Source organism: Pteropus medius, unplaced genomic scaffold (assembly GCF_902729225.1).
Source record: "Pteropus medius unplaced genomic scaffold, Ma_sr-lr_union100, whole genome shotgun sequence".
NCBI lineage: Eukaryota > Metazoa > Chordata > Mammalia > Chiroptera > Pteropodidae > Pteropus > Pteropus medius.
In genome coordinates, this window is record NW_024350319.1 from 5,840,743 (window position 1) to 5,864,264 (window position 23,522).

Consider the following 23,522-nt stretch of genomic DNA (forward strand, 5'->3'; position numbering starts at 1 on the left):
TGATTCATGTCATTTTTTATACACAGATTTCATCTCAGTTTTTACTAGTTTTCAGTAATAAGCTATTTGCTTAGCAGAGAAAATAAGTGTCTCTCTCTATGATTGCCAACATTGTACTGGTCTCTGTGAAGAGCATATTTCCTCATCAAGAACTCAGGCCCTCTAAATAGGACAGAGCAACAAGCGCTGGCATGTAGACAGGAACACGCTGAGAGTGCCAGCTGACTGTTCAGTTTCTTCACTAGGTACGTAGAGCCCCAGAAAAAAGAAACAGCACATAAGCTTAAGAGAAGGAAAGCAACATAGACTAAATATGATAAGTGAAGTAGAAATAGGAGATACTGAAAAGAGAATAATGGGGGTAGCGAGGCAGTGGATTAGGTTGGAGAAGATAATGTTCTTAGAAATAGTATGGGTAGAAGTGTCCTCTTTAATAGGCTTATGTAATTCCTTTTTAATTTTGCATATTTTGATAATGTCTTCCTGCTGATCTATGTCTATATTTAAGTGAAATCATAAAAATATATGCCAGGATTTAACACAATGTCTGGCAAACAGAGATGAAGGCCATTGAACATAGAGGCAGAGATTGAAGTTATGATGCTACCAGCCAAAGGACATCAAGATTTGTTGGTAGTCACTGAAACCTAGGAGCGAGGCATAGAACATATTCTCCGTGGGAGCCTCTAGAGAGAATCAACCCTACCAACATCTTGATTGGGGAATTTTCACCTCCAGAACTTTGAGAAAGTAAGCTTCTGTTGTGTTAAGCCAACCAGTTTTTGGTAATTTGTTAAGACAGTCTTAGAAAACTAATATAGAGATTGAGGTGAATGGTTTGCAAATAACGCTTTTAACTTTTCAAGGTATTTGAATTTTTAATATGTTATTTTGTCAATAGAAAAATGTATCAACAAAGTATAACAAAATATTTTATAGTATTTTTTTTGTATTTTATAGATAAACTGAGGCACAGAGAAGGTATCAATTAGTAATAAAATTCTAAGGCAATTTTTTTAAAAAAGAATTTATTTAACATTATTCTCCATAAGGTAATTTGCTGTGGTGGTCTTTTTGCTTCCTCTCATTTATTTCCAGAAACATATTCTTTGTGAGATGGGTAATATATCCTCCAGATTATGCAACATGTTAGTAAGTAACAGAGTTGGGTTTGAACCCAAGTCTCTCTAGTGTTAGTCCAAGCTTTGAAACATAGGTCAGCAAACTTTGCCTGTAAAGGGTTAGATAGTAATTACTTTTGGCTAAGCAGGCCAAACGACCTCCTCAGAAACTTCTTGACTCTGATCGCAAGTAGCCATAGACAATACATAAGCAAACAGGCAAGGTTGTGTGCCAACAAAATTTTATTTGTTGACATTAAAGTTTGAATTTCATATGATTTTCACTTGTCATAATTTATTATTTCGTTGACCTCTCCAATCATCTAGAAAGGCAAAAATCATTTTTAGTTCATGGGCCAAACAGGAACGAGTAGTGGCCAAATTTGTTCTGTGGGCAGTATTTTGCAGACTCCTGCTTTAACTATAATAAGACAAAAGAGGCCAGACATGAAAAAGGCCTGGGAGGTAAGGCTACAATATACTCTAGCAGGGTACAAGGATTTTACTTATTTGAATTTGTAAACAAATATTTGGTTTCAATTTTTTCTCTTTGCTGCATTTCAAGAATTCAAAAAAATTAAGTAGAGAGTCTCTCTTATAGCACAGAAAGAGCACAGAATGCAAAAGTGTCCCCTCTTCTCCACACTAATGCTAGAGTCAGGTTTAATTGACTAGTGAGGTCTTCCATGAAAGAAAAGTGAATAAAATTTTTGCATAGAAGCATAAAGCAGGGGTGGTGGAGGCCAGAATGAGGAAGGGTTTGCTCCTATCAAGGAGAAACAAGGGAGAATGTTACAGTTAAAACCTGTGTTACCTGGGCCCTAATCCAAAAGGAGGTGTCAAAGAATGGCATGAGGGATGAAGAGGAAGTGGCTTAGAAAATGTCAGGTGAGTGGGGAAACAGCAGTAAAGGACAACTTTAGAGGAACAAGGAGCCAGTTTGGAGCTGCCTTCTTGCCAGTGGAGAAGGCACTGAGTTTCAGGTATTTTGAAGATAGGCTATCTTCAAAATACCTGAAACTCAGGCATAAGCTAGTTGATCCCCAGTTCTGCCTGCAGGAGAGAACTCCGCAATTGTCTTTCCTAAGACTCATCATTGGACTACACTGATGACTAACTCTAGATGGAGCAAGAGATGTCTATGTCCCTTCTTGACTCCTTTCATCTATGTGGATACCACATCACCAAACTGACAGACCATCTGGTAAGATCATAGAGGTCCATGGCCTCGACCTCCTACATCTGATGTTACAGGAGGCAGAATGCACAAACCTGACACCCCTGAGCTCAGGAAATGATGTGAAGCCCCTTGTTAATATTCTAAATCTGTGCTTTAGCGCGCTCTTGCACTCTCTCTCTCTCTCTCATCACATTTTAAATTTTAAATTTAAGATAATCATCTACTATCTTTTAAAACCTTTTAAATTGCTACTGATGCAGAAATGGAGAATATAGTAAAGTATGGAATCCAAAGACTGAGCATTAGGAGTCTAGAAGAAGCATTCTGATTCCTTAAGGACAATTTGAGACTAAACAGAGAAAAGAGAGGTCTTAATTTTATTTAAAGAAATGCAGACCCACCAAAATCATTTTCTTTGCTTTTTGTTGTGTTTTCCCCCTTTCATCCTCATTTCCATAATATTCCAAAATTATCTACTTGAGATAAAATTTATTAAATATTGCAGAGTTCAGTGCAATTTCAAAAGAATATATATATTTTTATATATAGATTCTGTTATGGGTGTAGTAGCTGAGTATTAGGAAAATGACTTAAGGGAGGATTGTTCTAAAAACAATATTTTCAGCAAAAAGAAATGATATAGAATTGATAAGCATTGCTATTACCTATACTTTACTTGTCTGTGCTTTTTTGAATACTACTTATATATTCTAGTAATGATTGTTTACATGAAGCTGCTTTTCTGCTTTCTTGATAACTTAGAATAAAACTCAGGAAAACAGTTCAATTGCTCTACTATTGCTTGATTTCCACATAATAGAGACAGGTAAGAATTCAGTTTTCTGTGTTATTCATTCTAGATTTCACATTGTAATTGATTTGTCATTATTCAGCTCACAATAAAGTATATCAGCATATTCAATGATAAGTTCAAAGATTCCTAAAATGATAGCATTTCCATCCCACCCATTCAAGCATGCTGTGTATCAAGAGAAAGGCACTTTTGTTTGTTGTCAGTTAAATTATTGATTTCCCTGATTGTTTTAGGGAAGTCATTTTACTAACCTGTTTATGAAGTGGGCAGATTAGAAGCCCTTTCAAGGTTCTTTGACAGATAATATGCATTCTACACCCGACAGTCCTACAATCTCAGAATATAATGAGCTCTAGTGAAGAATCTTTTCTGCTAAATGTGTAGTACTCACAACACTGATTCTACTTTTAACCCCGAGAGATAGTCTAGAGACCTAGAGAGAAAACTTGGAAGATCAGGAACAGGGCTAGGCTTCCAGGAGTCTCTGAGGAACTTAGTGGTTATATTCCAGATGAGCAAACTCAGAAATAACTGATTAGTTCTGTGCTGGGAACTGGTTTTCCAATGGCAAATAAAAAATATGTAAGTGAGGATGTTAATAAACACCCTAAAATAAAAGCGTAAGAACCTGTTTATCTATATATTTATCTATATATTTATATATAGTATGTATATATTACGTGCTATATGTTTATATACGTATATATGTATATGTGTGTATATATAGCATATAAAATAAAATTATAAGAATTATGTATTAGGTATGAATTATGTATTTCATATGTGTATATGTGTATCTATGTGTACATATGTGTGTATGTGTGCATATTTATACTTATATATGTATATATATGTGTATACAAAGTTTCTTGGGGGTAAGGGCCTTTTGTTATCTGTTGTTAAGGAGTAACGTATGAATTTTAAAATTTTAGATTAATACATACATCATTTCATATAAGAAAGGAACTATGGAAAAATTAATATGGTGGTGGAAGGTGGAGATGAGAGTAAAGGAAGGAGAAAGAAAGAAGGTGAGCAGGCACAGCTAGAATTTGGAAAAGGACAGGAAAAAAAACCTATATTTAGGTAGTTAAGACAAAGTCTAGTGCACTTTGGAGAGAAATAAAGAGATTTAGTATTATTGCTGTTGGAATATTTGGTGGCTCACTCACATCTTTAAGAAAATTTTCAGTAATGGTCTAGATTGCTGTTTTAAGATTTTTAAAGTCACAATTATTTAGTTATTTTTAAAACAAGATAGTCAGTTTTATTGAGGTTACACATGGTTCTTGTCATTGCTAAGTGCAGAGTTGAGCTACTGAATATCTGCTGCTTGGTTTTTATTTGGGTTACTTCAAGGAAGAGCTGCAGTGTGTCTTCATGGCATAAGGTGACAGAAAGCATCATTATATGTGAAGACATTGAGGAATTCTCTTCCCCACTGAGCCATAAACTGGTGACTTGAACTGTGTTTCAGATGACCCTTAAAGCAGTTGAGACATACGTGTGGCTCACCAATGGGATCATTCCATCTTCCCAGTTCTTGCTTAAGCACTATCTACTTCTTTTCTAGTGGTGGTGATTATAGTGTAACAAGTACTTAATTTTACAAAAGAAGGCTCTAGCTTCCTAATGGCCACTATCTGTTTCTGTGACTTTGGACTACTTACTCAATCTCTTGATGACTCAGTTTCCTGAAAAATGGGGTGGGGGGAGGGAAGTTTGTATGCAAGATAATTTGGAGGACCAGATAAAGTGTTTTAAGTATTTAGTGTGCTTTGGACAAATGTTACCTCATTTTGTTTTTCACAATCTGTTGATACACACAGGAGTTTTCTAAGGAACCCATGTTTTAAAAGGATTCTGGGTGGGAATAGCTGAGTAATTTTTATGTCTTTTACAACAAAGAAGCTGTTTCTAATTTGTTATTATTATACGTTTGGATTTTTTTTTATACATGGTCTTTTCTTTGACAAGCTACATTTGTATCTCAATGCCACAGGCACCCTCACAGAACTTTGTATTTACCCTCTGTCCCTAAGACTATATAGCTCATTGGGGGTCAGAATACACATATCTATTTTTCTACTAGCTCTTAGTAATATACTGGGTCTGTATGGCTTTACAAGTTCTAAAATTTATAAATTGGAAAGTGACTTTTTAGGTAAGAGATACATTATGAAATCTTTGTACTATAAATACTTTTCTTACTTGTAAATACATACCTCCAGTGGTCAAATTATTTTATGCTGCATAGTAACTTTTTTCCTTAGTAGAACTTATAAACTTTGTTTACATTGGATACTTAATAATAATAATAATAAATATAATAATAATAATTATTATATTTATTATATTATATTATATTATTATATTATTATTATTATAACTTTTAAAAGGAAAATATTCTGAAATATTACTGTATAACTCTAGCCACTTCTTCCTACTTAATGCATGACAGCATAACAATCAAATTTTATGGAACAAATCATCATAGTCCCCATAGGAAAACTAGCTGAAGTGTTTATAAGCTTTACCCAAATTGAAAGGTAAAGAATTTTGTTCGTAGCTGACACCTTAGTCCAAAGCCTTTGTAATTGCTTGTTGTTGCTGTGTTTGTGTGGCCTTGGTAGGTTAGTTGGTTGGTTGATTGGTTGGTTGGTTTTACACTTATGAAAAAAGACATTTTTCTTATGTCTATCTTTGGTTCTAGCTATGTTAGCTCATTGTCAAATTAAGCTGATGATTTGTCAAGAAGCAAAAAGTTTTTTGAAAACTAACAATACATTCATGAGTGAAAAAACTCATATACCATGTAGCAATTCATATTGCAAAGTGGGACAGATTTTAGCCCCAAATAGCATTTTATTATTACTTCCTTGTTAGTCATGAATATATTTTTGGACAGACTTATCTAAAATTTTCTAAGAGTCAAAATGGAGGAACCCCACGTGTTTAGTTGTTCCACAAAGCATATTTCAGAAAGATGTCATCACGTTATTTAATCCATACAGGACTATTCTCTTAATTTCCTGGAGTATAAAAACGTCTAATTACAGTCTGAGTCAGCACCATGAATTTAAAATTTTTAAAAATAAATAGTAATTTTCTCTATGATTGACCAAATCAAGTTTGCCATGATCTGGGTCAAACAAAATAGTTGGCCAAAAGTTGCAAAACTAACAGTAATAAAAACAATAAAAATATTTCAAAATCTGAAATGTGAAATGATTATACACAAAGTTGATAACTTCAAAGTACAGTTTTTGGAACATGCTTTGTCAAGTTTTGAGGGTATAAAACTGGCACAAACTAATATGCTTTGCCTACGTCACAGCTAATTTTCATACAATACCCAGTTATCAGCCTGAGATGAGGCAGGGGTGACAGCCCATTCCTTTACTGTAAATTTATACCTTGTTTAGGCCATATTTTTGAGCTTTAATTTTAAATTAACTCTGAGAACCAGCCTTTCTTGTACTAGAACACTGATAATTTCTGGGTTTAAATAGGTTTTATCTAGCACTGTTGCAAATTGTTCATTTAAGTTTAAAATTCTAACAAACCGTCTAAACATTTGTGACCTCTCTGATCTCTTCCATTCCTTATTCTTAATCACAACTACTGAAAGTGCCCATTAGGCTTGCGCCTTACAGCGAGCTAAACAAAGGAAAAGAGCAGACTGCTGAAATTCTGGGAAATTCTAGTTGCTCCTAGGGAAGAGGACGAGTAAACAACTGAAATGCAGGGCTCTGTTCAGACCAAAACCACTTTGTCATCATCGCTGTTTCAAAGGGCTGCTTTATGTGAGGTGAGCACACGGTCATCAACATACTTGTTTTGCAGTATTTTGAACAGAAGATGCTATGCTCACTACCAGTACCCCGGCACATTAACGCCTTTGCTGCTATAGAGAAAAGCAAAACATCTGGTGCTGTTAATTGCCAGACATTTGATACCACTGCAAACTCTGCTTAAGCACCGATTTCCAACTATAGGGGCCAGACATGTTTGCTTGAGGTCCAGAGTATTTAAATAGCAGACTTATGATTATATATGTTTATTTAAATATATTTCTATGTATTCAAGTTTATTTTGCAAAGATATTATGTATTAATCTACTCGAGGTTGGAGTCATTGCTATGGAAACAACATGAGTTAATAAGTGCCTGACTGCACATATCATTGTGCTAGACACTAATAAATGAATAGACATGGCATCTTGGCTTCTGGTTTGTTACATCCTCAAAGGAACCCCTAGAGGAGTAATCAATGAACACTTGAAAAAGGATGGCCATTTAGATTGGTTTGCTAATATCATCTTAAAAGCAATTTTCAGTTCCTGAGATGACTGTCAAAGAAGTGTCCCTGGAGGAGCACAGGGCTAACGAAAACCTCCAGAGGCTGAGTTCTTGAAGCAGATAAGGATTTTGAAGAAAATCATTTGCTGGAGCCTCCCCTCTCACGTATGAAGTCACATGGTGACACTGCCTCTGGCTTAAGAACACTGTGGGTTTGTTTAATATGGTATGGATTATTGTATGCTAAGAATATAAATAGTTTGAGACTGAAATTAGGAAGTTTGTTAAACTAGACATACGTATAAGAAATAAAATGTGAATTTACCTTTGTATGCCACCTAAGAGAACTGTAAAGAGAGTTTATCTAGAAATAAATAATGATCTCTATTAAAGTGAGACCCAAATAGATCATGATTACATGAACAGATAGAACCGCGGAAAAGATTTCGGACATTGGGGTATTCATGCTTCACATCTTCCTGATAGCAATTTGAAAGGTTAAAAGATTTAGTTGAGGCCTCTGTAGCTATCTGTTCACCAGCCAATGACACCCAGAGCTGTGAGATGTATTGTGTAAACTCATAAGCTTGCCAGACCAATCTGTTTTTATCTGTCTCTGTGTCCCTGCCCTATGCCTCACTGTCTCTCCTGGATAAAGGTATGAGTTACAGGAGAGAGCAAAATATCCACTTATGAGCCTGAGCCTACTTTTACTTTTTATTTCTTCTTGTCTAACCTCTGGGTAAAATGGTCAGTTACTGTAAAGATCAGAGGAGTCAACTTACTTTATTGAAATTATTTTTGTTATTTTTTATTCAATAAATACATTTACTTAATTCTACTAATTTCATGAAAGAAGAGAACAAATTTCACAGACATGGAGTCACCTGCTCAAAGTCATGGCTCAAGGAAATGGCTAAACTAGAAAAAGAGGCAACCTCTTCTTTGTCCCAGGCCACATTTCTGATTTAGACTTTAAGAGCTGATTCTGTTGGGGCAGCAATGGACCCAACTAAAAAACATAAACTTTCTAGTCTTCTTTACAAATAGAGTGGTTATGTGACACATTTCAGGCAAAAAAGTAGTCACTGGATGGAGCTTCTGGGAAAGTTCCTCAAAAGATAGCAGGTTCAGCAATCTTATGCCCTTCCTTTCTTCTTACTTGAAACATGGTTGTGATGTTGGAGAGCTATCTTCTGTCTTGTGCAAAAGAGACAAGAACATGCCAAGGCAATTTAAAGGAATAGATTGTTTGGTCTCTGTTAACACTGTGGTGCCAATGTGATGGACCAGTTTACCTATTTCTAGACCTTTAGTTGCACAAGGCAAACAAAACCATTCATTTTTAAGCACACTCTTTATCAGACAGACATCTTTTACTTGCAATGGAACTTAATCCTTAACTGATATGCATAAAGATATATAAACGTACATGTGTTCATATAAGAGCATACTAATTAAAATCTCTGAGTCTAATGTATAATACTATGAATGCATGTTATCTTAAATTGGAGCTCTGAAAACAATTATACAAATTATGCCTAACAGAATTGGCATATTCTATTGTATAATTAATTCTCTCCTTGAAGCTGTATTTGTAGGAAAAATCTGGTATATGGCTTCTGGTCTAGACTCTGCCAATAACTCTCAGAGATATGTTGGACTACTTATTGGGCCTCAGTTTCTTTGCTCAAAATATTAAGGGTTATAAAAGATGACCATCTGAAGACTCATAGCCTTTAGACCTAAGATTCAACAACTAGATCTTTTCCCCTCCCCTTATCTCAAACAATTTGTGATTCCTCCCTAAGTATATCATAGACTAAACAGACCTTTGTGAACCAGTTTGGGAAAGTCTCTTTTACCATGGGGGTTTAAATATATTATTTCATTTAACTAAGTCCTCTAGCCTTACCTTTTTACCTGGCTAAACTTCACTTATTCTTCAGGTCTCAGACTAGATATTAATTTTTTAGAAAGTCATGCCTGACCCTTGAGTATTATATTTGTCTGGCAACATGTTTATATCTACCACAGATTACACATTTCTAGATGATTGTGACTATGTCTGCCTTATTGCCATTGCATTCTCAGCAATGGATACAGACCTGGCACAAAGTCCAGATACAGTAATAAAAAGGTGAGTGTATGCATGAGGTAATATTTTTTTCTGTAGAGAAAAGATATTTCAATTTTCAAATAGGGGGCTGATGAACCAATAATTTTCAGTGGAACATGGTTTGTTTATACATAGAGGTAGTTTGGCTATAGTTTCTATGTATGTATATATGTATGTTGTATAAAATTAAAGTGTTTTTATAATATTAGGTTTTAGATAAATTTGCCAAGTACATACAGGTTCTGACTAGATTAGTCATAGAAATTAATAGAAATATTGCACAATATTTGATGTGGTTTGAACAGTGGTGGTATAATTCATAAATGTGGCTTTCAATGGCAACTTTCCTAAAAGTATTTCAAGGAAAATAAAAAGCTAATTTTAAAATTTTTATTTGAGAGTATTTTTTTTTACAGGGCACCCAAATAATCAGTTGAAGAAATAAGCAATGAGATAATTAACTGTTCTTTGATTGAATTGCCTTTTGAATGGGCTATACCCCACCTCACCTGCAGAATTGAAAATGATGAAAATTAGCTTGCCCTCTGAGAGTTAAATTATGAAAGCAACAGATCAGAACAAATATCTGCAAAATTACCTTTTAAAGACAAAATGATTATAAAGCAAACAGAACTTGACAGAAACCTGATTGAATATATTAACACATCTAAACAAAGAATATGTTACTTCTAAGGGGAAGGAAACAGAGATCTAGGATCTGGTTAGCTGCACGTTTAGATAAAGGACAGTCACAGAGGTAAATCTAAAGGAGGAGGGATTTAAAGATGGATGTGATGTAGGTACCACTCAGAGAAAAGAGCCGAATTATTAAACTTTATGTATATTTTACACCACTGGTAAAATTGCCATTTTTTGAGAAGAATGAAATAATGTTGATTTTACACTGATGCCATTAAATCTTTGGTTTATTTATCTCCCTTGTTCTGATTCTGTGCTCACCAAGCAACCTGCTGATTATGATTTGGTGTCTTATGTAGATCTGGCTACAGAGAGTGAGTGGCTAATCCTACAGACTTCAAGTATTGTCTGGCCTCATATAATGATTTCTCATGATGAATTAATAAAAAGACTTCTGATTATGACGTGGCTCCTAGTGCAGCTTCATATTGGAACAGAATGAGCTGATCATGCTAATATGGGCATTATGGTTCAAGTCACTTTCTTATTGTAAATTAATAAAGCAGAATTCTGGGGTCTACCTAGATATATGTTGTGGTCTCATATATTCTTTAGTCAGTGTCAGTTTCTCATAATCTGCTAAGTCCTAAGCAGTAGACCAGAAGGACTCTCTGGGTCTTGGAAATACAGATCCAGAATCTAAAATATGGCACACCGAAATTAACTCAAATGGATTAAGGATCTGAATATAAGACCTGAAACAATAAATTGCATAGAAGAAAACATAAGGACTTAAGCTCATGGAACTTGGACTTAAAAAGAATTTTATGAATTTGACTTCAAAGGCAAGGGAAGTAAAAGCAAAAATAAATGAATGGGACTACATCAAACTAAAAAGCTTCTGCTCACCTAAAGAAACCGTCAACAAGGTAAAGAGACAACCATCCGAATGGGAAAATGTATTTGCAACCAGTGCCTCCAATAAGGGCCTAACATCCAAGATATACAAAAAGAACTTATACAACTCAATAACAACAAAAAAACAACAATCTAATCAAAAAGTGGACAGAGAACCTGCACGGACACTTCCCAAAAAGACATACAAATGGCCCATAAACATATGAAAGATGCTCAACATCACCAGCTATTAGGGAAATGCAAATCAAAACCACAATGAGATACCATCTCACACCAGTTAGAATAGCTGTTATCAACAGGACAAGTAATAAATGTTGGAGAGGATGTGGAGAAAAGGGAACCCTTATACACTGCTGATGGGACTGCAAATTGATACAGCCACTATAGAAAACAGTATGGAGGTTCCTCAAAAAACTAAGAATTGATCTACCATATGATCCAGCAATCCCTCTACTGGGTATTTACTCCAAAGACTTGAAAATACATATCTGAAAAGATATTTGCACACTGATATTCATAGCAGCATTATTTATGGTGGCCAGGACATGGAAGCAACCAAAGTGTTCTGCAATAGATGATTGGCTAAAGAAGGTGTGGTACATATATACAATGGAATATTACTCAGCCATAGAAGAGATGAAATATTGCCATTTGCGACAACATGGATGGACCTCGAGATAATCAGACTAAGCAAAATAAGACAGACAGAAAAAGTCGAAAACCACATAATATCACTTATATGTGGGATATAAACCGAAAAACCAACAGGACAAACAAACGGAAACTTATGGACATAGACAATAGACTAGTGGTTATTAGAGGGTGGGGGGAGGAGGGCAGAGTGAAGTAGATGGGGTAAAAGGGGTCACATATGTGGTGACAGAAAGAAATCTAACTATGGGCAGTGAACACACAATGCAATATATATATATACACACACACCTTATTATTGAATTTTACAATATATATATATACACCTTATTATTGAATTTTACACCTGAAATTTACTACATTTCATTAACTAATGTCATAATAAAAATAAATAAATTTTTAAAAATAATAAAAATAAAGTGTGATGACTTAAATAAGTAATTCTCTGAACCAACTGGACTTTCCTTAGAGCCTTACTATTTAATGAAGTATGGTACTTGGACTCCCAGAGCTAGCATCCCTGGGAACTTGAAGGAATTTAGAACCTCAGTCTCTGTGCCAGCATCTCTGAATCAGTGTTCATTTACCAAGGTCTTCAGTATATTTGCATGCATAATGCAATTTGGGAAGTGCTGCTTTGGAGGATATATCCACCCTGTTTATCTCTCCATCTCTATAGGTTGATGGGAGATACTCCTTTGTGGGTCTTCCATACTTCTATGTTTTTTAAATAATGTCAAAAATGCAAAGCCTCAGTAAAGGATAAAAAGTAAATGCTCTTTATTTAGGCCACTCCTCATGGAATGAGGTAATGTTTCCCTCTGAGCAGGCTTGATTACTGGTTGCTATAAGGCACTGGTTCCCGAAGCTCAGTGTTCTTCTCCTTTAACAGAATCCATGGCAGGTACAAGCATCCATCTAAGCCACCCATGGTGCTCCTGTGGGAGTTTGGGGGTCAGAGAAAGATGCAACATAGTGATTCACCTGCCACTGTTTTTGCTGTGAGTAACAAAATCTTAAATCTCTGACCCAAAAGTCTTGCATCCATGAGACTGTGGCAAACTAGTATTAGCTTATAAGTAGGGTAAAATCTCAGAGACTTCATAGTTATTGACACAGATGTCTTTAGCCTTTTTTGGCACAATTGCAAAAAGCAAAGTGTTAGGAGAACCGAGTTCTTATCTAGGTTTACCCATTAACTAGTTATGCCAAAGAACAGTTATTACCTCTTCTCTTCAGAATGATTTCTTCATGTATAAAATGAGGGAGGTGGAGAGAGGAATGAAGTAATTGATGAGATTTGTGGACTGTTAGTTCCTCAAGGACAGGAATGTTTTATGAATCCTTTGTTATTGTTCTTTCCTCTAAGTTTCAGCACATTTTTTAAATGTTGGTAAGATCAATAAATATATGCTCTATTTTAGCCTAAGAGACTTGAAAATCTCTTAGAGAAAATCCTATTATGTTATATTCCTTACCCATCATAAATGAGAAAGAAATAGGAAAGTGTTGGTCAAAACTGCAGTTATGTAAGATAATTAAGTCTAGAGATCCAATGTATAGCTTGATGACTATAGTTAATAACAATGTATTGATACTGGAAATTCACTAAGAGAGCAGATTTTAGAAGCTCTCATTATGCACAAAAAAATGGTAACCGTGAGAAGATACGTTAATTAGCTTGACTGTAGTAATCATTTCATCCTGTTTGTATGCATATATATATATATATATATATATATATATATACACATATATACACACACACATATATAATTATGTTGTACACCTTAAATATATACAATTTTTTACTAAAAATTATTTTAAAAGCCCACACTGTTTTACACACACACGTGGACACACACATACACACCCTAAGTGATGTACAGATTTGGGGAAGTATTTATAAAAGTAGACCTTCTCCTTCCCTCTATTATTCCTACAGCCTGAAGTATAGATATAATGCTTTGAACTAGAGGGGATACCTTGGACTATGAAAGAACTTGGGAACAAGTAGCAACAAAATCATTCATGATGTCATTCCAGCCCTGGACTCTATTGCAGGCTTCCACTGTGAGAAAGACATAGATTTGTATTTTGTTTTAAATTAAATTATTGGGTTTTGTAACCCACAATAATTCTTATTCCTAACTAACACAGATGCTTTAGAAAAATTATCCAGAAAGTTATACACAGATTTGAAAATTTTGTGTCAGTTCCTTACAAGTCTCATAGGATTTTAATGTTAATGAATAAAAATTGATAAATTAATTTTTGGAATACTCCTTTTCTTCTGGTGGAGAGTCTCTAACCACTGGGTTCAATAAAATTTTAATGGTAAAATAGAATATAGATAAAATAACTTGCTTTTGATTCTAGATCTTTGTTTTAGACATTTAGTTTCAAAGAACATTTTAAATAAGACAAATGTTGTAATTTTATAATTAAAGTATCACCTATGAAGAAGTTTATGACATGGCTGAAATCATCAATAAGCTATCAACAATGTTCGAGAAACAATCAAGCTCCTATAAAGTGACAAACATAAATATGTACTTGATTGACCATGTATCTGATGGTCTTTCAGAATAGATTATAAAAATTATAATCAATATACATGATGATCACAAAGAACTGAAATTAGTATTAGGTGATTTTAAATCTAACTTCACACATACACAAATGCAGACACACTGTTAAATTAATCATTTCCAAACATTATAATAAGTCCTGTTTTTTTTCCATCTGTGTGGTAATCAGCCCCATTTCCAATCTGAAATTATCCTCTGTCTAAACTAGTCACTTTGCTGTACTTTCTCCTATAAAAAACAATAACAACAACAACATAACATAGTATCTTTCAAAACTGTTAAAAGTTAGGCCTAACTCACACTGAACTTAACTATTATAAATCATGAAGGATAATATTGTTGTTCTTTGTATTTGAAAAGAATGATACTGACTCACTATCAGCAGAATACTTGCTTAGAGCGGTTTTTTTTTCCCCCAGTACCAATACTCACTTTCTCTAAAGCCCTGAAGCCATGATTATCTTATCTAGATAGAGCACTGCACTGTATTTTGCCTTTTTCCATTCTTTAAAGGAGCCTAGAAACTAAGTCTGATCTCACAATCAGCCTTATTAAACAGAGGCTACTACATTTTCCTCCTAATATTTCTTTTTCCCCACATATTTACCCTCCAGTCATTAGTAGAGTATGATATGCAGAAGCATTTATATTTACTTGATGATTAATAATGGGGCTGGATTTGTGCTAAACCATCTTGGTTCTCTCACCTGGGGAAAGTATATATTGTGCCAGATACTTCATTGGAAAGGAGTGACTATAATTAAATTAGCAAAACTATCTTTATGGACAGTTTTCCAGGACATGAAAATAATTTTTAATTTTAGTTATAAGCTGTTATTGTGACATTACTAATCAAGCGATTCTCTAATCAGAAGATAATGTGTTATAAATCTATGTAGGAGAGTTCCTATGGGTTCATTCAGGGACTAGAGTGTTTCACTTTATTATAATACTTAGAGATAAAAGATTTTGCTCCAAAATATCTTTGGAGAGCTTCTTGCAATATCCTGCATAATTTGAAGGAAAAAGAGATTAGACCAAAGAATTATAGTGAGAATTAGTGAATAGATTAGCACTGTACTGGCGAAAAAAAAATAGGGAGGGATATATTTTTAAAAGGTTAAAAATCTCATTAAATAGTTCAGTAGTAATTATTTTACTATTTGATCAGTACATAGATCAACAAAGTAAAGTAATTGCTCTTCCTTTAAATAAAAATTGGCCCAAGCATTTATGATGTTCCAGAAACATATAAGGAGGTGATAAATAGGCATATGTATCTGAAGAGAGCCAAAAGTGGCAGAGGAATTAAGGAGCAGAACAAAAGTAGTGTTTATCTTAGTAACATTGTTTTACATGCATCATGAGCATCTTAAGAACCAAAGTCTTACAGTACTCCAGTAATGATTATTTGGTTCTTTTGTCACTAACATTTTAAATCTATCAATAGTATGTAAAAAATGTTTTTGGCTGATGATTTTTCTATAACATGTTAAAGAAGGTATCAATTGCTTATGAGTCCGTTCTTGAGGTCGCATCTGCTTTCTTTCTCATCCTCATGTCTTTCCAATTTTCCTTTAGTCATCTTCTGTGTTTCAGCCATATGGAATTTCTTTTATTTTCATAATTTATCATTCTCTCTCTCACCTCTAGAAATTGTCCATCGACCTAAATTTTGTAGTTACTGCTTGTGTCCCCAACCTCCCCTCCAAAAACAACAGTCTCCAAAATGTTAGAAATCAAGTCTTATTAGCTCACCTCTGTATTCCCAACATAGAGCAAGACTAGGCATGTAGATGGTCAATAAATATGTGAATAAATACTAAAATTTTAAAATTGTGACATTATTGGTTTGTCTTATGTCCCAAGATATGCAGCCTATAAATTATGTTTTTTGTTTGTTTGTTCGTTTGTTTGTTTTTACTTTAAACAAGTAAGAAGAATGTGAAAACAAAACAATTTAAAGTTTTTTGGGGGAGTGATGTGAAAGGAAATTGATTTTACCTATTTCAAAGCAACTTAAAAATGTGTTCCTCCTCCCCTGACTCTGGTCAGATTAGAGGGAAGATATCATTGGATCTGGCATTTATTGTGATGTTCATATGAGACTTTGAACACTTTTTATGACCAGGTAATATATTTTTCCCTCTGGTTTTACAGAATTAAACATTACAAGATAAGCATCCTGCGAGCCCTCACAACTTTGGTCTAAAATGTTGCTTCAGAACAAGTGTGGAGTGGGGATTAGGCACAGTGATGAGTCCATTTTAAAAGGACAATGTTTTGCATTACAGTAAATGTAAACAAGAAATGCCATGTGCATGTGTGGACACTTAGGTATACATAAGCTTATCATAAAGACAATAAAATTCCAATTGTATCAAGGGTCATTATATGAATTTAGAGGGACTGAATCAAATCATCCCTACTTCACAATAAGGTTAAAGAAAGTATAAATTTATTGAGAGGGAGTGAAGTTATAGAAGAGAGAAAGGAATGATGACTAATTAATGAATCCCTGTCATGTTTTATTGATTTATGTACATCCTATTTAATATATTTCCATCTCTAGGTGAGCAAAGTAAAAACGGATGTAATAACTACTCAAAACACCCCTGTAATTATATAATCTTGGAATCTTATAATTATATACATAAAGATAGTAAAGTTTGTGTGAAAATAAAATTAATTTTGTGAGGAGAGTAGACAATATACAATTAATATATAGTACAAGTGGGTAAACATAAAAAGATAGAAGTATATAACTAAAGCCTATTATATCCTGGAAGAGTATTTGTAATGTTGCTTTGTGCCACATTGGAAAGGAAGGAGGGAAGTGTTGTCATAGCTACAATTTCATGGAGACCTATAGAAGGTTCTTTTGCTTCCATTAAACATATTCTTTTCTTAAACTTTTGCTCTTAGAACTATAAAATACAATGTGTTTCTGATATTTTTATCTATCTAATAGCATAAAACCATGTTGCCTTATTTTTCCCTCGTTAATCTTCATTTGTCCTAAATTTTAGTACACATATTGAAGAATTACAATTCATCTTTTCAAAGTCAGAGGAGATTCTTTGGAGAAGCAATGTTTTCTCAAATATAAACAAACAAAATATCCTTTGGGCAGCCAATTCTGTGATTAAGGGAATAATTTTTAAAAGTAAGCCTAATTTTTCCCAAGGAATGTATGAGAAAATCTTTCTGCAAATTTCAGACACAACCAAGTTGCTTCCCAGATTGGCCATTTGCACTCCAGGGCTAAAGCTGAAAGTGCACAGAATTGCCTGAGTAATTCAATTGCAGGAAGAATCAATGCAAGTATGAAGGCTTCCCTGGTCAAAGGTTGGCCCTTGGGCTGCAACTTAAATCAATTCTGGGTAAGCTAAGTTTGATTACATTTTCTGTGATGAAGCTTTCAAAAGCAATTTTGAGTTTGCCTATTCAGAAACTGTTTAGTTCTATCCTAAATCTATTCTCCTGGTTAGACAAGCTTCTAACTATTTGTTTTTATGATGATTAAGTCCTGAAGTTGAGGAAAAATGAGAGAAATAAAGAAAAAAATGGGAGTAATCCAGAAAGCAAAACAAAAATAGCAGATGAGAGCCTATCACTAATAATATGTGAGTCAGTGACAGTTTTTATCTTTAAAAAAAAATTATAATGATGACAAGATTAAGAGGGAAATAAAGAATCACAGAGTATGCTAACAAGGAAGAGTAAATAATAAATGGAAGATTCTTACGATGGTAATAGGTGGCAGTCCAAGAATATTTTGGCATATGAGACCTATTTTTTCAGGTGCTGCTGGCAGGAGGGATGTTGGGAAAATACAGGTGGTTCTGAAGTTTGAAGCAAAATGGGTGTAAGAAGGGATGTCAGATATGGACTCCAACAGGCAATATGCTAGCTTGAGAGAAATAAAGCCTTTCAATTTATCTTTTTCCAGCAGAGTCAAGCCTGCAGATTTGTTCTGCAGCCATAACTTATGAAAGACCCTTTAAAAATGTGTTTACTCAGTTAAATAGTTTGATTATAGATATTATCTATATTTGAGTAAGCATATTATTATATCACAAACTATAATGCTCCCAAGATGTTATGATTTTTTTCTTTCGAGAAAACATAAATTTCCCTACAGGTACGACCACTAATTCTCAAAACATAGGCTATTATCTCGCCAGTTTTAGGAAAATATTTTGCTATACCTTGTATTATGAAGCATTTTAGAAAACCTGTGATTCTTTATAAATGGACCAAATAGTACTCTAATGGTTCTTTGACAAGAAACATGATCTGCCTCACTAGTTAGACTGCTCCATGTATGCACTAATTGGATTGATTTAAAAATTAAAGAAAGAAAACTTAAGAGCATCTGACTACCTAATACCACATTTTAGAACTGAGTAACCCAAGTTACCATTTTGCCTTAAAACTGTTGAAAGAGAAAGCTTGTAAAAAAAAGTATAAAACTGAAAAATCCAACCCGCTAAAAACGTCTGGTCATTCCAAAGGTGAAATAACATTTCTATGCAAGCAAATCTTGCTTGATTTATTTAAAACTTGCTTAAGTATATATTGAACAAATGTCTAATTTGTTTCTCTGGAGAGAAATCTTAAATGAATTATATTTTTAAGTAAGTACATCCAGTCCATGCTGAATGGACACATTCAATAACATGGAATTTTCAGTCCCTTCCCCAGCAGTTTTATGGCTACTAAAATGGAATTTACAGCATTTTAAAGAAAGCATGGCCCATTGAAATATCATTGCTTTTGCAATTAATTCTTGCTCTTCTTCCTTTTATCTGGAACATCGAAACAGAAAAAAAAAAAAGCCAATTTCACTTTACTATTTATTTTGGTGATATTCTCTATTAATTATGCTTCACATTGCCTGAGGATAAATGGGAAGTTTTATAATAATGTCACTTAGAACTTTATAATAATCATTTTATTCACACATATCCCTGGATCTTATATTAGGGGCTGCAATTTCCATTTTTCACAGCATGGAAGTGGAAGTGGGAGAGTAGCTCAGACTGATACCTTATATGCTCAAATCATTGGTCATGTTTCAAATCTAGTCACAGATACAGGGCATGGTGGGTAAAATTCTCTAAGACACTTATTAGAAATAATTGGAGGGGAGTCTCTCACAAGACTTCTAATATGCTTTGTAAGAAAAAGAGTAGGCAAGGCGCTATTGAAGGAGAGGCTGGTAATATGTTTTCTTTAGGCTGGAAATGTTGGCATGTTTTCATTTTTTCAGAGTCTTAATAGCCACAACTCCCATATATACAGGGTCACGTTTTGGCTTAATTTGTTATAGGGTTAGAGCTTTGTGAAATAAAACAGCAAGCAAAAAGGTCTATTCTAGTGCCTTTTCATAGGTTATTGGCCAACAAAATTGAAACTGTGAACATAAAGGAAATTTCCCTAGAGAGTAAAATTCTTTGTAGAGATGACAACATGATTAGGCCAGCAGCACTATTGAGCTAAACTTTATGGAAACTCACCACAGAACAGAACACATAAAAATACATTTTTTTCTGTCAATAAAAAATAATTTTGAGTTCAATGACAAAAACGTACAGATGAGAAAAATATTGGCAGCATTTCTACTTTGTTAAGGAGTATGTGTAACTTTTTAATGACAATCAATACATAAATACTATTTTTTAAACCATATATAGATTTCTTAGAACCTTAAAGCATTACAGCTGAAAGAGAACTTGGAGATTAGTTACTCTATTCTCCTCATTTTACGGATGTGGAAACTGAGGCCAAAGAGTTAAGCGCTTTGCCTAAGAGTCTTTACAAGTAAAGGCCAGAACTTAAATTGTCTGATTCTTAAAATAGGGCTCCCAATACATTTCATGTTTATATTTGAAATTCTTTTTGATTTTTCTATATCTTTTTGGTACCTAATTCCCACAAGCCTGCTACATTTCAAGGCTGATCAATGACAACAGCAGATATCAAAGCTCCCTTCTCCCTTTGGTATTTACTAACCCTTTGTCACCTATACATACAGATATTCAGTCTCAGTAGCTTGAGGATGCGGCTGTCGAAATGCCTCTTAACCTGAGAGAAACACATTAGTAGAGTGATTAATCTTGTACAACCCTCTCTATCAACCTGACCACTTTTTTTTCATTATTGTAAGTGAATGCTTACTTGTGTGGCTGATTTAATTAATAATTCTAATAAAATACAACATAATAGTGATATACATAAGTGCGTTAATAAATGAATCAAAGAACCAATGCTATTCTTGGATATTCAGTGACATAAAGTTACAGTTATTGAGGTAATGTAGATCTGAGCTCCCTTTGGTTTATCCTTCAACATTTAGATTATATATAACAGAGGAAAAAAGAAAACTAACATTTAATGAGCACTTGCTTTGGATCGGGCACTATATATTAGCCACTTTACATATCCTGTCTCATTTAATCTCTGCAAAAACCCTATAAAAGTAAGTTATTTTCCTTATTTTATAGATGAAATGGCTGAGGCATAAAGATTGAGATTGAAGGAAATGTCATCATCCTGCAATGTGGCGTTGTGGCTTTGATTCAGACCCGTGTGATTCCAAAGCTTTTGGTGGTTGGCCTGTTCAGTGGAAAGAGTACTGGGAGAAGGAAAAACTAAGTTAAGTTCTAGTCCTAGATGTGCTCTGACAATGTACAGTGTTGAGTTCTGACTCATCTTCTTTGAGCCTCAGCTTTCTCATTTAAAAGATAAAAAGATCATTCCAGACCGTATATTTTAAAACCTAATTTTCTGGAACTCTATGACTTTTTATTTTCCAGAGTCAAAGGAAAGTTTATTAGAAAAGCAGTAACATTCCACAGAGTACGGTCTCCTCTCAGAGGCAGAGAGTGAGAGAGACAGTGGGAGGGACCTCCACGACTTTTTGACAGGCTTTGGGGTTACTGTGTCATTTGATGTAGAAGGAAAAGGATATTTACTTCCAAATCAACCAAACTGTTTAACTTTAATTTTATATTTGTTATATAATAAGGTTTGCATAAAGCTTTATTTTATAAAAGAATGGAATCCATTACTTAAAAAAATGTGAAAGAAATTGACTAGATAATATCTGAGATCTACAATAGCTCTAAAGTTATGTCAGTTGATATAGTTAACTAAAGCTCTATTAGCCTTCATACTTGGTTCTTACCTGTGGCAATTTGATGAGCCTAGGGCACCAGAGGTTTCAACAGTTATTCTGACTCCATCCTGTTGGGTATCATTTCTCACGAATGGCATCGAATGACCATTTTTTGTCTAGTTTTTTGAGAATACACACAGGTTCTAGGTTTAAGATTGGGGAGGAAAAACACCCTCTTGCTTTACTTATACTCTATTTCAGCAAATTTGTGCGCATCCATTATTTGTGTGATGATTATGTTAGTGCCTATGTATTTCTGTTTAGTAGAGAGCCATTCAATAGGCCATTTTAGCTATATCAAAATCTACCTACTACTGAAGATCTAATTTTGTTAAGTATTTATTACTAGAGCATCCATGAAAGGCATCCCATTAACATTGTAAAGCTGTAAGGATAAAGCAAGTTCCGTCACACAGCACGCTATCTTCAACAATCATCAAGTCTAAATTTATTACTGCCTCTTTCAACCAAAATGAAAACTCCATCTCTTTTAAGTTGCAAGAGGGGAGATCAATTTCAATCTAAAATATGAATCATTCAAATTTGTGGTATCACCTTTCACATGGAATCAAGCTTCATTATAATAGTCAAAAATAACAGAAAGCCCATACAGTTGCTTACTGGCATGTGGGGACATTTGAAACAAGCAGAGAAATGAAATATTACTTGCAAGGGCACAGCTGGTTCCATATTCAACAAATCAGTCAAAAAATAACATTCTCCTGCATCCGTCAGATCTAAACAGGAAAAAACTGTCATGTTACCCACATTCTTACTTTCTCCAATAGCTTCTTCCATTTTTCTTTTGGATATAAGCTACTGACATTTTTTTTCACTCTTAAAGAGGAGGTGTCCATCAAATTAAGTAGACTGGGAATAAATATTCTTTAACATGAGAGGAGATTTTCCAGAAAGTTAAATAGCACCGATTGTATAAAGCATTTAAAATCGAAACTTCATTATTGTCTCCACAGGGTTGTGAAGGCAGGGAAAAGGCAGTTATGGTGAGTCCTTTGAATATTTTATGTGTTATATTTCTGAGGCAATTCTTTGTTATTTGAATAAATACATGAATGTGACTGCACGCATGCACACACACACAGACACACTCACTCAAGAAATGGAGAGGTCTCTACAGCAATAGGACTTATATTCTAGCAAAAGATTTGACACCTCACTTTTGGGAACACATTAAAAAGGGGGTTGGCATCCATATATTGTGGCAATATTATTGTTATCTATTTGAGATGGTAAGCAAAGACTGTTAATATTAAAACTTGGGTTGTCCCAGATATTTTCATATATAGGTCTCAGAAGAAGGTTGTTAAATTAAAGCATTGTGAATTTTAAGCACTTGGTTTATGTAGCTAAGATTTCTTCCTTCTTAACTAATTCTCTTTCCTTATTTCCCTTTAGATTATGAGTCTTTTAATAAGTGTTCTATAGTAAATATCTGTTCATTTGTGAAAGTGGGAAACAAAGCATATATAACATGTTTTACTTATAGCAATGACTTTTTTTGGTTACTAAATTACCGATCAAATGATGATGTACATTTGATGAACTGAACCCATAGATGGCAGGATGGGACCATTCAGTTCACATTCTTTAAGGAGAAGACTTAGAGGAATCATCTCTTTTAGTTGCTCATGTTCAGGAAGCAAAAAACACAGTTGAAAATAATAATCCAATCCAAAATAATTATGAATCCCAATTTTCTTTTACTTAAAGAATATTTTTTTCCTGAGTAGTTGGCACCCTGTCATCTATTATTAATTCTGTTAAAGTACTTGTACCCTGAGGCTGATCTACAGTGATTGCAAAATATTCTCTCTCTCTCTCTCTCTCTCTGTTTCTCTTTCTCTCTCTCTCTCTCTCTTTCTCACTCTCTCTCTCTCTCTCTCTCTCACACACACACACACACACACACACACACACACACAAGCACATACACACACACTCTTTTTGAATGCAGACATATTTCATAAATACAGATAACCTAGAG

At 34.2% G+C, this 23,522-nt stretch overlaps 1 protein-coding gene across 2 annotated transcripts in view; it reads right to left on the reverse strand.

Moving 5' to 3' along the window:
• NEGR1 (neuronal growth regulator 1) overlaps positions 1-23,522 on the reverse strand; it is a 771,677-nt gene that overhangs the window by 133,026 nt on the left and 615,129 nt on the right. The window contains exon 7 of one of the 2 annotated variants that reach the window (XM_039838595.1): positions 12,569-12,681. The exons of the other annotated variant lie outside the window; for it this stretch is intronic. Within the exon in view, the coding sequence (XP_039694529.1) occupies positions 12,662-12,681 (20 nt within the window). The 3' untranslated portion in view covers positions 12,569-12,661. Of the gene's footprint in view, positions 1-12,568; positions 12,682-23,522 lie in introns of those variants that run through there. 2 annotated transcript variants of the gene reach the window in all.